Below are 17,181 nucleotides of genomic sequence, written 5' to 3' on the forward strand. Positions count from 1 at the left end.
TAGAGTTTTACTTTTGCCATTTTTTTCAGTGTAGAAAGAAATAAAAGTGGGAAAAGGTTAACTCTCTGCCACTTCTATTTGATTTCACCTGTGGACAATTAACTAGCATTGTCTGAGACGATAGCGGCCATGTTCTTCCAGCACTTCTTCATACATTTACATTGATGGCTGACTCCTTAAACTAATACTTATTTGCAGCAGTAACTTCACATTAATAAGTCACTTATGGCAAGCTCCTTTTACAGAACATTTATAAATGGTAAAAATATGTTAATCCTTGTGACGGAGTAATGTTACTGTTTGTGCTGTGACTGCCAAAGCCACTCTTTGGCTCTTTAATGTTGTGGCCAGGTTGCAAGGTTATTGCCTCTGGGTCAGAGGCCGGGTTGGATGACTGCTAGGTTCGTTCACCGCAATCTTAAAAGGCTTGTTCCTGTTAACTAGGCTAATGAGCTGAACAATGTTAGCTCAGAGATACTGTATGTAAATGTATAAAATTGACTTTATAAGTTGACAACCAAACAATCAGCTTTGTCATTTTATTTTTTACTTATTACTTACTCATAATTACAGTTGGATTAAGGGAAGGTCTTGTTTTTATGTTATGGAAACTGCTGTGTTAAACACGCAGTAGTGTCTGTAAACTCAGAGAACCCAGTTGAAATTGAAAGCCTTTATTGTCATTGTATTTGCACGCAACAAGATGTTTTACCTATTCTACCTTGAAAGACTGCCAATGTCACAATCTCATTCAATGGATATCTAAAAAATGATTTGCCTATCTTTGTAATGAAGGTAATGAATGTGCATTACCGTTCCAAACTTGATATCATGTCCTGATGTGTTATCAGCTAGTATTACTGCAAATGACTATGTAATAGTGTTAATGGAGGCGACAAGGAGGGCACCTTTGAGAATGGAGTTTTAAAAATCTGTAGAAAAAAATGTGTTAATCTTTCTATATCTGGTGTGGGCGCATGTTTGTCTGTATTTGTGTGTGTGTGTGTACTCACATAGTTTTCAGATGGGGCAAGAAAGTGATGTGAATATTAAGCAGATGGACTGTGCAACAGGATTTGTTCATACTCTGCCTCGAATGTATTTTTGCTTTCATGTCAGGTCAGGCCTACTGTGGTTTTGTAGTGCTTTAAAATTGAAATGTTAAAATATGCTAAAAACAACTGGGATGTCTCTCTGTCAATTACTGGCCAGCAGATACCGAACTCTGCAGTGAAAACGGCTTGTTCCGCAACACTATGAGCTATGCTAGGGGCAAATGAGAAACTCAGGGATTGTAGCGTAATTATTACCCCCCACCTCCACATGACGCACCTGAGACACACCTGAGAAGGTAGACATCCTGTTTATTAACATTAAAATGGCAAAAGGGATTAGAAAATGTGTGTTGTGTGAAAACTGTATTAAGTTGTGGTTATGCAAATTGCAAACTTTGATAAAATTACATCTTTAAAGAAACATTGAGCAAAGGGTCTCACTTGGAATTGCTAGGACACTGAACAGGTAGAGCACTAACTGAAAAAGACTTGCCACGTCTTCTTCTACGCTTTCAGACACACCTGCCACGTCTTCTTCTACGCTCTCAGACACACCTGCCACGTCTTCTTCTACGCTCTCGGACACACTTGCCACGTCTTCTTCTACGCTCTCAGACACACCTGCCACGTCTTCTTCTACGCTCTCAGACACACCTGCCACGTCTTCTTCTACGCTCTCGGACACACCTGCCACGTCTTCTTCTACGCTCTCGGACACACTTGCCACGTCTTCTTCTACGCTCTCAGACACACCTGCCGAGAAGAACAGTTGATGGCTAGAAGTAGGTAAAGTAATCTACAATTAAGAAGAGCAATGATATTGAAATAAATAATAAAATGAGTAAACCACAAGTATTAAACAAACGTACTGACTGGATGCCCAATGCAATTACATTTTATGTACATATATACAGTACATACAGTGGGGAAAATAAGTATTTGAACCCCTGCCGATTTCGCAAGTTTGGCCACTTGCAAAGAAATGTGTGACCTATAATTTTAATAGTAGGTGTATTTTAACAGTGAGAAACAGAATATCAACAAAAAAATCCAGAAACTGCATTTTATAACATTTATGACTTAATTTGCATTTGATGCAGAAAATAAGTATTTGAACCCCTAGCAAAACATGACTTAGTACTTGGTGGAATAACCCTTGTTGGCAAGCACAGACGTCAGACTTTTCTTGTAGTTGGTCACCAGGTTTACACATATCTCAGGAGGGATTTTGGTCCACTCCTCTTTGCAGATCCTCTCCAAATCCTTAAGGTTGCGTTTTCAATGGGAAGCAATGAGGGAATGAGGTTCAAGCCCAATATTCCACGTTACATGGCCCCATCCATAGTCCCCTCGATGCAGTGGAGTCGTCCTGTACCCTTGGCAGAGAAACAGCCCCAAAGCATAATGTTTCCACCTCCATGCTTGACGGTGGGCATGGTGTTCTTGGGGTCATATTCAGCATTCTTCCCCCTCCAAACTCGGCAAGTCGAGTTGATGCCAAAGAGCTTGATTTTGGTCTCATCTGACCACATCCTGTCTCCCAATCTTCCTTAGAATCATTCAAGTGTTCATTGGAAAACTTCAGACGGCCCTGTACATGTGCTTCCTTGAGCAGGGGGACCTTGCGAGTGCTGCAGTACTTCAAACCATTACGGCGTAGTGTGTTGCCAATGGTTTTCTTGGTGACTCTGGTCCCAGCTGCCTTGAGATCATTCACAAGCTCCCCCTGAGTAGTTCTGGGGTTATTCTGCACCTTTCGGATGATCACCGATACCGCACAAGGTGATATCTTGCATGGAGCCCCAGACCTAGAGCGATTGACAGTTGTTTGGTGTTGCTTCCATTTACGAATAATCACACCAACAGTTGTCTGCTTTTCACCAAGCTGCTTGCCGATGGTTTTGTAACCCATTCCAGCCTTGTGCAGGTCTACAATCTTATCTCTGACGTCCTTGGTCAACTCTTTGGTCTTGCCCATGGTGGTGTGAAGTATGATTCTTTGGACAGGTTTCTTTTATACACGTCACCAGTTGAGATCAGGTGTACCTTGTTAGGCCTAATGAGGACTAATCTGTGTGCTTCTTGGGCACATAACTGGTCATTGGGAGCCATAATTCTTGCTGTTTGCTTGGGGGTTCAAATACTTATTTTCTGCATCAAATACAAATAAAGTCATAAATGTTATAAAATGCAGTTTTCTGGATTTGTTTGTTGATATTCTATTTCTCACTGTTAAAATACACCTACTATTACAATTATAGATCACACATTTCTTTGCAAGTGGCCAAACTCGCGAAATCGGCAGGGGTTCAAATACTTATTTTCCCCACTGTATATTTGATGCTATTTTTTTTGTTGCTTGTTCGTTGAGAAAAACCAATGACCAGAGCCATATGCCTTGTTTGTACCAACATATTTGGCCACCAGTTCTGATTCTGATTCTGATTCTGATTCTGATGTACAGTGCTCTCTCAGTTAATTTAGTCTTGGTGATGTATTGGACAACTGTGTTTTATACATCCCCGTTTGTGATGCATTTTCATCTTTACATTGATATACAGATTTTCTTGTCTTCTGCTGTTTTACAATTTTAATTTAACAAAGATTTTAGAATATGCATTTTAGTCATGTTTTATGTTCTTTAACACATAAGGCCAGTGTGAAATTCTATAAATATATTTCTACTGTTGGATCACCTCAATTGCACTTGAGTCGAAACAAATATGTAATGTAAAGGTATAGTTTCTAGTACACCTTAAGTAGTATTTAACTTAAATTAACTTCTACACATGTTGGTCAGAGCAACATCAGAGCTGTTTGAGTTAAACTATGCCAGTATCTCTGACTGCACTACTTATGATGTTAAGACCTAAAGAATCTACATCACTTGTATATTAACTTGTGGGATGCCGAGTAGAGGAAATAATGACTCATAATAATTGTTGATTTACTATAACTGTTGTCCACACAGTATTTATTTTCCTTGCGCATATTTAGTTCAGTAAGTCCATCTGCCGATGGTTAAAGGGTTATTGTGGAGCTGCTTTGGGGGTTAAAGGATTACTGTGAAGCTGCTCTGGGGTGTTTGCTGCCCTCTTGCTGTGTTATGTTTGGCACATATGGGACATTTTCCACAAACTTTTTGAGCATAATTTGAAATCCCCTTGGATAACCAAAATTTCCAATTTCCCGGGCGCCAGGAGTGAAGCTTGCCTAGGGCGCCAAATGTGCTAGGGCCGGCCCTGCTGCCACTTGGCAGCTGACAAATGAGATGTGTTGTTGTAGTAAGAGCATAGCTACTGCAGGGGGAGCTACTGGGCCATAACAGCCTCTTCCCCTGCAGCCACCACTCTCAGGCAGGGAGGCAGCCCTTGTGCCACTGCATCCAATTTAGAGGGAAAATAAGCAACTGGTCCTGCAGAAGAACAGAAGTCCTAAAACCACTGTCCATCGACAGTCCGGGCAAATGACTCAGTCATGTCTGGTAGCCCCGTGGTGGGTGCAGATTGGAGGAGTCATGTAAGCTGTTCAAAAGATTCATGGGCCTGGTCAGTCCAGCTGACTTTCTAAAATACTGTAAGGTCTTTACCATGCATCGTAGCTACTAACTTGCCTTAGACCTCAACACAATGTGGTATTCACTGTTATAGTAGCCCGTCATTGCCAGACAAGACATCATTTGTTTTTTTGTTTGTGGTTTGGGAATTGACTACACTGCTTGTTCTCATGTAGGGGAAAGGGTCTTTCCCTGTACTGTTATCACATTCCATGTTGCAACGGAGCAAATGTGACTTGTTCACAAATTGTGGAGAAGTTGTCTGAGGCTGTTGAAAAAGCAAGACTGTAGCCAGACTCGCAGACTACTTGGGGTCGGGAATTAACCTGAGCTAACACATGTAACAAATGTAAAGTAGGGTGTTGAGCGGCAGAGGCAGTAACAAGTAGAAAGTGTCCAATACTACCCAAAAAGGGTGCATTTATTTAAGCAAAAATTAAGGCAAACTTTAACATTTAGCAGATATAAGTTTTCCAAAACATACTTAAATATACTAGTTCTACTGACTTGCAATAAATAGCTTAATTACACATGTACAGGCATCCTCTCACCTCAGAGGCTCCATATGTGAAATCGTGTCGAACGCATGCGGCAAGAGCTGCGGCTGTCACCAGCCGGTTGTTGGGTATGAGTACCTGCATGTGACAGTGAGAGGTATGGCTGTCCCCAACCAATAGCACAAGAAATTTAAACTATTTTCCTGTGTATAACTAAAAAAAAACATTTCCCCATTTAACCACCAGGAGGGTGTCTACCTCCCTTTTGCTTTAAAGATCACTGTACCCCAACACACAATGTGTATCTGCTGGCCAGTTACTGACAGAGAGACATCCCAGTTGTTTTTAGCATATTTTAACATTTCAGTTTTAAAGCACTACAAAATCACAGTAGGCCTAACCTATGATTTTTTTCTGCATTTGTATTCAGGCTACTTTCATTGTAAGAGAGGCAGAGTGCAACAGGCGAGTGACCGGCAGGAGGACCTATGCAAACTCCCATCCATGTCCCCAGCACTTTTCAAACCAAACTCGCATCCATGGTCTGGGGGTATCCCATATCGTCAGTGTAACTACTCATACAATCACCGGTAGCCTCATGTTTTGCAAATGAATACCTTTGCATGTCCACTCTCTCTCATTGATCCAATGCTCAGCTAAAAAAGCTGATTTTACAAAAAGTTTGATTAATTGATTATTGCCACTCAGAATGGCCAGGCATCAAGGTATTGTGGGAGAAAAGACATTTGACCCTGAGCCCAGACACCTGAACTTTTTAGGTGAAATGCTCAGTTACCTGAAGAAAAAAAATGGTTTTTTTAGAATAAGGTTTTATTGGCGTACCTGTTCTTGTACAATTTTTCATGACGTCAGTGTCTGGGTCTCCATAAATGTACAGTGGTACTGATTACATATATAATATAAATATTATAATAATTATAATAATATTATATATAAATAGAAAATAAATAAACACAGACATCAACCCAGTTTGAATGCCATCAGATACAGCTTTTCTTAATTGGACATTCACATGATTTGTGACCAAGATTTCCACCAGGACGCTGATGGCGATGAAGATGTAATGTTTTATTTGTTATAAAATACATATCATTGCAAGAAAAGAGTAAGGGTAGAGAGTACATGCTTTTTAAACAATATATATTGAGCACAAACTAAATTGCAGCGTATGTAGTATTTTCGAACAGTAGCCTAATCCCAAATAAAAATGATGCCATGTGTGATTGATTTGGCAAAACACATTTATTGATTTTGATTCGGAGCAGTGTGTTTGGGAGGCATTATCTGATTGTGGGATATTTTACAAATGTGACCATCACAAATGCTAACAGGAAATATCAGTTCAACATTTTTGGAATTTCCATTATTTGAAATAAATCAAAATAACTGTTCAGAAAATCTTGTTTCACGGGGTCCCCTTCAGATGACGAATTCACTTTTTCTCAGTGGTCTCATCAGTTACTACAAAAAGAGAAAAAAAAAAAAAAAGCAGAAAAGAAACATTAACCATGTGCTCTGATTTGTTGTGTTATGTGTGTGTTATGTATTAGAGTAGTGGAGGAAACAATCTGGAATGAGATTACGATTTTGATTCTGTGATTTACTGTGAAAGTCCATCAATTGTGATGTAAAAGGTAAAGAGTAACCCAACATTTCATGAAATAATTTTAATTTGGTCTGCAATGCCACTTCAGTGAGATCTAGTTAACCATCAAATATCTGGTTCATAACAGTACGTGGAAAAATGCTGCAGTTGGTTTCTTGTACACTACATTAGTTATGGACATCATAACTTTACTTACCAGAAATTAAAGATTGGGGATCTATACCCATTTAGATAGTTTTGGATGGAGGATGCACTGGAGGTGGAAAGAGTCTGGTCTGCGGTGAGTTTCCCACATGCTCCGCACACTTTCTCCGCAACACTGTCACTGATTGTCACTGTGATCACCTGTGACTGACTGTAAGACACAACAATGGCGGACTTCTTTTCGATGACCAGCACGTCGTTTGACACTTGAATTGAAACGCCATTTTTCATCTGGATTGGTAGGGTCGCCTTCTTTCCGTTAACCTGCCAAAAGATGTTTTGAGAAGTTTATTATGTAAGGTTGTGGATGACTGAGTGACAACGGAATGGTTTATACTTAAGGTTTGTTCCTAGACATGATAAACATTTGTTATCTCCAGCTCTTTATGCCTGATCATTATTTGATTTTCATTTAAATAATACTTTTTAAACTCATAGTAAATAGCCAACAGCATAACTTAAATTCAAAAATTTAGCAGTGGAACAGTCTTATTTGACAGACTCACCAAGGTTTCGAACTTGCTGTTGACCATGATGGATGCACCATCAAAGAAGGCATAGATACCCACAGCAGTCATGTGACCGCTCTTCCCACACGCCTGCACGTCCATCCCGACACGGAACCAGTCATCTGTTTGGCTGTCATCACACATTTGAACCAGATCGTACGGTCCACCAGTGGTGACTTGACCCGTTCTGCCATTAAAGGTGCTGAAAACCCCATTGGTTCCCACTGTGCACTGTTTGGGATAGCATCTGCGAACGCCGTTCTGAACTCCGCAAGTCTCGTCGATGTTACAAGACATGTGCTCAGCCACGACCACTCCTGATTTCAGACAAGTGTATTTGCTCTCACAGTCCTCGGTCACTACTGTCTCCCCGATCTGAGGAGAGAAGCGAGCACAGTCTGATTTTTTCGTCACACCATCATACCCATATGCTGTAGGATTCAACCAAAGGGTTTTGTGATTGCCTGCTGCAACATGGGACGTCTGTGAAATGAGTCTGCACTTACCTTTTTTTTTTAAGATTTATTTTTGGGCTTTTTGCCTTAAATCAGATAGTGATAGTGAAGGTTTTTGACAGGAAATGAGCTGGAGAAGGAGGTGGGGAGAAGGGTCGGGAAACGCGGGTCGGATTCGAAGCCGTACATGGTCGGGGCTGCTGCTTGCACCACAGTGCCCTCAGAGACTGCACTTACCTTGAGGGTCTTTCCGTCGTGGTAGCAGCTGCACTCTTCCTGCTGCACGCAGCCTGTTCCATTGAAGAGGTAGCCACTGTTACAGGCACAGCCTTCAGCACAGGTGTCAGCACAGTTGATGCTAGTAAGACCAGGACATGGGGTCTGACAGGGCAGAGCACAGTCCTCATAATGGCTGTTTGCTGGACAGGCCATGGCTAAGGATATCAATGGAGACAAGGAGAGACACAGAAAGGTTATGTTTGGTGATATTAGTATAGGTAATGTTCCTCATTAATGATGTATGACAGTACAGTGTCAAATCTTAGCATTTAGATAATACACTTCTGCACTTAATTGTAAAGGCTTAAGAGCGATCGGCAGGCAAAAAGAAGCAATGCATACTTACGACAGAGGCTTTGTGACCTCCAATTCAAGACTTTGGTACCAATGTCTTGGCAGTCAATGACGTAGGCATTAATGCTGTGGCAGAGCATCTGTGTATGTCCCTTGGCGCCAGCTACACAAACATCATAGACGCAGTCTCGGAAGTAGGACGCAGGGTCGATAACAGCGTGACATACTGCGAAGGGTCCCTTCGGGTCGGTGAGGATGGAACAGTCAGAGTCAATCTCTTTCATCTCGCTTGCTGGACATTTGGGACAGCTGTCACCAACGCAGCCATCCTCACAAACCACACCAGGCACACCAACTTTCCACGATGCCCCGAAAGTGGTCACATCTTTGGTCATTTTGCCATCAGGAAGCTGGAACTCATCGTCCTTGTTGCCATTGAAATTGCCACACAGCCCGCACGTCTTGTCACGATAGTTACCAGGAACAGTAACAGTGACATGGTACACCAAGTCATAGGTCACTTTCAACCCAAAGTCGGTTGAGATGACATAATTGCTGCCGACCTGCTTAACAACTATTTGTTCATCATTGAGGTTCAAAGGGACATTCATCATCACGCCATTCACCTGGGGAGGTCACAAAGAAACAAAGATACAAATTTGAATCATCAGAGCACTGGCATTAACTCTAATTTATGAAGGGATACAAACGGCTGCCCCAATATTTTGTGTGACAACTGTGTAAGTAGCCAAGATGAATGCTCAAGATGTGAAATAGAAATACATGTTCACAGTAAAGCCAGTGTTCACGTACCATGACCAATCCAATTTGATTTCTGCGCATGATTATGGTGTTCCCATAAACAGTCACAGCCACCAGCTTTGCCACAGACACTTTTGGGTCATCTGACATGTCGTACCATTTCTCATTCTCCACCACAACAGAAAAGGGGGTGAGGTGGGTACCGTCAAGATGGCAGCCCTCAGCGGCTACGTAGGTGCAGGTTCCCATGAAATTGTAAGTCTGGTTGTCGAAGGTGTTATAATGTGGGTCACCTGAGATTGAGCAGACACCCTGTCCAATGGCTTGGCAGGACCTGACACCACTCTTCACATCACACTTTTCTGATGGACCACAGGAAAACTTCTTGCATGACACCTGGAATCCCACGAGAGGAAAGATAATCATCTACCAAGCCAATGCAGTGGATCCACTAATATATACGTGAAAACCATTGTTCACTAAAATTAGACTGCAAGGTAAAAATTGGTTTCACATTACTTACAACCATGGTATTATATATTATATATTTTTTTGTCATGTTTAATGTGTGTCACATTGCAGGCTCCTACCCCCGTTCCACTGCAGACACACTCCTCTGCACACAGGCCATCAGGGTAGAAAGTCTTGCCGGCTTTGTAATACCTGCCTTTGTACTGGCAGCCACACTGCTCTACGGGAACGCACTGGTCACCACTGAGGAGGAAGCCACGGTTGCAGGCGCACCCCTCCTGGCACGGCCCTTTACAGGTGCCGGCTGTGGTCGTGCTCTGGCAGGTAGTACCGCAACCCTTATCACAAACCTCGTAATGGCTGTTGGACGGGCACTGGGCATCTGGTGGCGAGAAAGATTTAAAACGCATTACATCTATGAGGTGCATGAAGTGGCTTCATCGTGAAACCTTTCTTCAGAACCGATATGGCGTACCCAGCTCAAGTATATTGTTTTCTGACATGGCTTGATGTCTTGAGGAGACAAGGCTAACCCTGTAGCAAGCTAAACAATTTGAATGGAAAACAAGAGAGCAAGGCAACAGAGATGTTAAGTAACTACGCTCTTACTGCAGAGGGTCGCTGTACGCCAGGGGTAGACAGTGAGTCCTTTGGCCTGGCAGGCTGCTGTGTAAGCAGCGAGTGTCTTGCATTGCATGCTCCCTTTGCCCTGGTGAAGACAAACATCATAAAGGCAGCCTTGGTAGAATGTGCTCGGGTTAATGCCGGCGATGCAGTCACGGAAGGGACCGGAAGGGTCGTTCAACAGGCCGCAGTAGGCGTTTGTCTCGTACTGAATCTTCTGGGTGAGGTCACAGTTGGGGCAGGGGCCTGTGCAGCCGTTCACACAACCGGGAATTTCAGCCACACGCCAGCTTTGACCCAGTTCCTCTACCGTCTTCGCCACCAGACCGTTCTTCAGCAACATGTCGTCAGTGACGTTGCCGTTGAAGTTTCCACACAGTCCGCACATGTCACCCTGGTAGGTGTTGGGCACTGTCACCGTCACCGCAGAATTCCAGTCGTAGGACACCTTCAGCCTAAAGTCTGTCTCAATCACAGCAAAGAAACCACTCCTGTAGATCTGCACCTTGTTTGAATTCAGGTTTACAGGCAGGTTGTTTAGTTCTCCGTTAACCTATGGAGTGAACAGAATTATTTAATTAATATTAAATAAACATTAATTGGCAAACTGATGAGTGGCATTAACCACCTTTTTTTAACTAAATGACAGCTTATGAAGTTTTATAGCAAAGGAACTCTTATGTCGATGAGAAGGAATTTTCAACATATATGGAACTCTTTCAATCCCACTGTTGCCAACCCACAGCATTATTTTAAGCTGAGGCAATGATGCCTATAGTGCCTTTACATTTACATTTAGTCATTTAGCAGACGCTTTTGTCCAAAGCGACGTACAAGGGAGAGAACAGTCAAGCTACGAGAGTCAATAGAGACCTAGTGTAACAATAAATACTATTTTACATAAGAAAAAAAGTGCAGGAATGTAACTGCTGTAAGTGCAAGTTAAGTACAACTAGAAGTGCAAGTTAGGAAGGGAAGTACCTCTCTGATGAGTTGGGAATAAAGGAATAAAGAATACAAATAATTTCAATAAAATGGAAAGATCTATCCTAGTATGTGGAATATTACACACAGAACTCACCATGACCACACCAGGTCTGTCCTCACTGATCACAATAGTGTTGCCGTACACTTTGACTTCCAACAGCTTTGTACTCGAACCCTTTTGCTTATTACGGCCGTCATTCTGCACAATGACATCAAACGGCTCTAAGCCTGCCTTCTTCGAGCAGACCCCAGCCAGTTCATACACACAGGTGCCTTGGAAGTCAAAGGCCTCCCCATCAAAGGTGAGGTAGTGAGGGTCACCAGAGACCAGACAAGTGCCGTAATGCACTGGATAGCAGTCCCGGATACCACTAACCACTGTGCACCCCTGGCCCAAGGGGCAGTTCGTCTCTTCTTTGTCCAGTTGGCCCCCCACGTTGCAGATTAATTTTTGAGTGCACTGATCGTCAGCCCAGAAGGCCTCTCCAGGTTGGACATAGCGCCCGTTATACTGGCAGCCACACTCCTCCTTGCGTATGCATTTGTCGCCACTACGGAAGTAGCCTTCATCACAAGCGCAGGTTTGCACACAAGGGGTTTTGCATGTGGAGGGGGCAGATGGATCCTCACAAGTTGCTGGACAGGCTTCCCCACAGTACTCAAAGTGGCTGTGCTCTGGACATCTGGGATCAGCTGCGAGGTGGACACAGTATAGGGTATTTTGAACTATCAGTTGAATTAGTCCAATCTCAAGTGCATTTCAAGAAGACATGAACTTTCAGACTGGCGAATGCAACTTTAAATAACTGACAACCCTGATTTTGTGACAATCAACATTCATTTTGAATTGCTTATCGCTACTTACGACAGCGAGCAATGCGTCTCCAGTCATGGACCTCAACCCCAGCTCTTTGGCAGGCATCTGTGTAGACTTGCAACATGTCGCAGATGTAGTCCTTCATCTCACCACCTCGACAGTAGTCAAACTTGCACATGTCAAAGAAGACGTGTGGTTCGATAACAGCATGGCAGTTCTTGAACTGAAGATTTAGAATTGGGGTCATGACCCCACAGAACACATCTCCTGCTAGACCTTTCATAAAACTGCAGCCCCTGCAGTCACCAGTGCACTCATCTTGGCAGTATTGTGCACCTTTCTGGTCTGGCACAATCCAGCTATTTCCCATTTCCCCTATACTCTCTGCCTTCAAGCCACCTTGTTTGATGAGATCGTTGTCTTTTTGTCCGTCAAAGTTACCGCACATGCCGCAGACTTTTCCCATGAAACTGCTGGGCACGGTGATTTTGACGTACTCCTCCCAGTCATACTGCACAGTCAGCCCAAAGTCTGTCCAGAGGATCACTGACAGACCACTCTGCACCAGATTCAGTTGACCTTGGGGACGTTTCAAGGTCACGGGAAGGCTCCACACCTCATAGTTGACCTGGAAGTTAAACGGAGGATTTCAGGTATCTGCTAGCATTGTTAGATGCCTTCCAAGGTAAGAATCAGTATGACCACTGCAAAAATTCAGCTTTAAAAAACAAGAAAAAATATATATAAAATGGGGGATATATTACTTAAAATAGTTATTGCCGAGAGAACAGGAAAATTTGACTTACCAGGATTTGTTTTAAAAGGACCCAAAAATATCTTAAACTAGTGTGGCCAGACTAAAAACAAGTACATTTGTCTTGATTCTGACTTTACAAAGCAGTTTTGTACTTGTTAGTGGTGATCAAACTAGTTTAAAGCATTAACTTGCTAGAACCAGTAATACAATCTCAGTAACAAGTTATTATACCTTTTTAAGATAATTAAGGAGTGAAACGCTTGAAGCAACTGAAATGCTCTAACATAAAAAAGGCCCGGTAAGAAGAAATGTCTTGTCAGACAAAAAACAAGCATATACCGCCTTGATATAAGATATTTCATCTTACTAAGATTTCAATTTTTGCAGTGAAAATCGTCTGATTCGGCATTAACTCACCCTGACCATGCTGATCTCGTTGCGGACCATTTCAATAACTTGGTCAAAAACTTTAATGGTGATCTGACCAACTGCGGTGAGGAGTGATTTGGCACTTTTCTCATTTTTCACAGACACTTCGAAGAGCGGGTGGGTTTGATCACCAATGCAGTTCTTGGCCAGGATGTATGAGCAGTTGCCCATGAAGCTGTAGTAATAGTTATCAAAGGTGCGATAGTGGGGGTCCCCCATAGCCCAGCAGGTCCCCGTCTCTGTGGGTACAATGGCTGGACCTGCAGAACTTTGACCTGGAAAAAAACCTCCTTGTTAAAAAAAAAAGCAGTTCATCCACTAAAGCCCTGACACTACGGCCTGTTTGTCAAAGGATTCAATAAATACTGTTCAAATGGTTTAATCTATTAGCAAGTTCAGAATCCACAGGGATTATGGAAAGTTTGCTAAGCATTTCAGGCAATATCATGCCTACACAGGGCAATGCAGTGTACAGCCATTGTGTGGGTTTATCAGTGAAGCTATTCAGCTTTGTCAGTCAGCACACATGGGCAGGTCACAGCATGGGCGAGGGCCAAATGGGGCCAACGTCGAATAGCTAAATGAGGATAAATCAGAACCCAAAATATATGTGCAATCGGCAATATAGGATTATCTTGCAAGTTTGTGATCCTGTAGTTTGCCTGTAGATATTACACCAAATGAATTAGCTAAATAGAACATCTATTTAACAGGAAGGACATTGAAGCAGTAACGGCCAACAACAAAACGTACCACTGAAATCTCTATTTGAAATATCTTGAAGTGCCTATATGTACTTTTTTGATGTGCCTTGTTCTGTTTTGTGTTTTTGTGTAGTGTAAGTGGAAAAGACAATACAAAAATGTGTCAAAAAAAAGAAGGACATTGAAGGATCTTGTCAAAAAAAGTCAGGGCTCAGATGTGAAAGCTTGAGTGGCTGTCTTACACTGGCTGGAATACACTGCCGGTGTCAGAGCCTATACAGGGCTACCTAATGACAAATGAGGCCCTTTCATTCTCAAGGGCTTTTGTTCCATTGCCCATTGTGGGATAAGGAGTAGAGGTGTGATTCTAGCTGGTTAGGTTAAATAAATAGAAAACCTTTCTAGCCTGATTTGCAGAGAAGGAAATTCTTACTTATCACTTTTCACAAAGGACGTAGGTGTAGCCCGATATGGTAAACACACCTTCCTTCACCCAACATTAATGCTATTAATTAGGCATTTGCAAATACAGCGATGTCTGACTCCAGTAAACTTGCTGATAGCCTATCAGACACTGATACCAACTTTAAAAAATTTAAGTAATTTAATTACAATCTTGATAAAACAAGCAATGCTTATTCAAGAGATTGTTTGATACACTATTGCTTGGAAAGTTCCACAATCAAAGTTCCACAATCTAAATCTAAGATTCGTAGTTGACCTCCACGCTCTCCACGCTCTCCACCTTCTCAGTCTCGCCAGATTGCATTTGTGCTGCCATATTACATTTGTTATTTATTTCCACTTGCCTCAGGTTTAAAGTCATCATTGAAAAGAAATATATACCACACTACAATGACGTTTGTAGCCCTTTGGACACACACACATACACACACATTATTGTTCTACCACCTGATTGGTTGAAGTCTTTTTTTTACAAACCCATGCTGCTTTGTATGCAGTCATGTCAAAAGCACTTCTACATAGTCTCACTGGAGGCAATTGCGAATGTGTAAAATGGAACTGAAATGTATGAAATTCAAATGTAATTCTAATTCTTGCACGTCATGGTATATAAAGGTATAGAAAGGTATTCATACTGGTGTAATTCATTCACCCCAACACAGATCAGTCATGGGGAGATCACAAGTTATAGGTCATTTAGGACTTACCACAGAGGACAAGAGCTGCAAGGCAGCACAGTATTCCTCTCAGCTCCATTTCCGCACACAAGAGATGCAATTTGGTTTCCCGGTCAACACCTGAAAAAATGTGCGGTTGGTCATGACTTTTCATAATGTACTAATGCAGCATTAAATGCAACATGATACACTGTAAGTACACATTACATTTTCACAAAATAGGAATAGTTTTTAAATACTTTGCATTCAAGTTAAAGAATTGAATCATGCCTGGATTAGATGCATACAGCCAACACAAGAGTGCAAATTAGAATCTGAAGCAGAATGCGTTGAATGGCTGTAACACTATCTGTAAGCTGTAGGAGTAGATTCATGTATCACAGAAGTGGCCTTACCTGTCAACTGGAGCAAAATCTCAACAGGTGATCCGGCCTTAAATTGCATATGGCACAGAGTCATCAGCCAATCAACAGCAGCCTGACTACCTTTCTGATTACCCAGTTGGTATCTATATGCTCACGTGCCGTCGTACTGGACATCAAAGACAAGTAGTAACACATGGCTATTTAATTATCCAGTTCAATGTCCACTAGTTGATAAGTTAGGATAAACAAAACAACCAGTTAGGATCATCAAAACAACTCGAAAGCATGGAATGTAAATATTGTGTCATTGGGAATCTCAATGCAAAACTATTTTCTTTTAAATGGTCATCTGAATCTGTGCATCTAAACCTGGTTCACATTTTGTTGATTTAACATTGTATAATGTTAAACATGTATTGTTATCCTAATGGAAAGATGAATTATTCCTTATATAAGTGTCTTGGCTAGTGCGTTTAAAGAATAGCATGAGATTTCTCAAATGTTAACAAGTCTGAAGTAATACTTTAAAAAAGTAAAAGAAGTCTCATTGAAAAGGAAAACACACACTATGAGCACTGAGCACTGAGCCTGATAAACTGGCACACTGTCTCAATCAAGAATGTGACAGACCAGGAAATACTAGCGAATAGTATGGAAATAGGATTCTTTGTCATTCATGAGTAACAGCTCAGGCGTAGCCTTGTGGCACAAACACAAAACATTGCAATGATTGCCTGTTTATTTGGTTGTGTGAAAAAGAAAGAAAGAGAGATAGAAAGTAAGACCATAGAATTACAAAAAAAATACATATACACAAAATAAATAGAATAAAAATGGAACTGAACTTTAAGGCAATACATTGCTATGGATGTGAACCATAAATGTAAAATGTGCATTGTCTGTGCTCTCCCGGCACAGAGGGGTCATTGGCTGCCTGTAGCTGCTCGCATCAAGTTTAGGGTAAGTCACTTATGCTTGCCTACAGAGTGATTGCTGGTTCTGTTTCCATCTACTTAAATGCTATTGTAAGGGCAAATGTTACCCCCAGGATGCTGCGCTCGTCTAATGAGCGTTGTTTAGCACTGCCGGCTGTGCAAGTACGGCAGTCTAGACTATTCTCATTCGTAGTTCCACGTTGGTGCTCGTAGCTTGACTGTTCTCTCCCTTGTACGTCACTTTTGCTAAATGACTAAATGTAAAATGTAAATGTAAATTATAGATGGCTCCTGCGGTGGGCAGGAATGACTTTTCTCTTTCTTCATCCCAGTTACCAAGACTATACAGTTTTGTGCTATTGTGCATATTCCCCTTGGAGAGGACGTACAGTGGTGTGCAAAGGTTTGGATACCGCTGAGCAAAATCTGTATTTTTTTATTTAAGTGAAAACAAGTCAATATAACCCTCCCAGCAAAAGTTAAAAATGGAAAGAAAAACAGTGATTACGATATGTGCAAAAGTTTGGACACCCATTCACTTTAAAGTCTCAGAACATAACATGAACTTGCTATGCTTTCTTTAACTCATCCAGACTTGTAAAAATGACATGTCATAACAATTCCAGAAGCTGATGAATTCTCTGACTCTCTGACAGGCTCCTCTGGGATGCTGACAGAGGATCTGAATGACCATATCTCATTCATACAAAGC

General features: G+C 41.8%; 1 protein-coding gene across 1 annotated transcript; it reads right to left on the reverse strand.

Annotated features, from left to right (window-relative positions):
* Positions 1-7,587: 7,587 nt before the first annotated feature.
* Positions 7,588-13,542, reverse strand: LOC105904912 (IgGFc-binding protein-like). Its single transcript, XM_031586673.2, has 8 exons — positions 13,312-13,542; positions 12,526-12,765; positions 12,186-12,360; positions 11,415-11,884; positions 10,319-10,886; positions 9,829-10,091; positions 9,290-9,634; positions 7,588-9,102 (listed from the first exon to the last, which is right to left on the reverse strand). The coding sequence occupies exons 1-8, from the start codon at positions 13,540-13,542 to the stop codon at positions 8,473-8,475; spliced, it is 2,922 nt and encodes a 973-aa protein (XP_031442533.1). The 3' UTR covers positions 7,588-8,472.
* Between the last annotated feature and the right edge of the window lie 3,639 nt (positions 13,543-17,181).

The sequence above is a fragment of the Clupea harengus genome, chromosome 19 (genome assembly GCF_900700415.2).
Source record: "Clupea harengus chromosome 19, Ch_v2.0.2, whole genome shotgun sequence".
Taxonomy (NCBI): Eukaryota; Metazoa; Chordata; class Actinopteri; order Clupeiformes; family Clupeidae; genus Clupea; species Clupea harengus.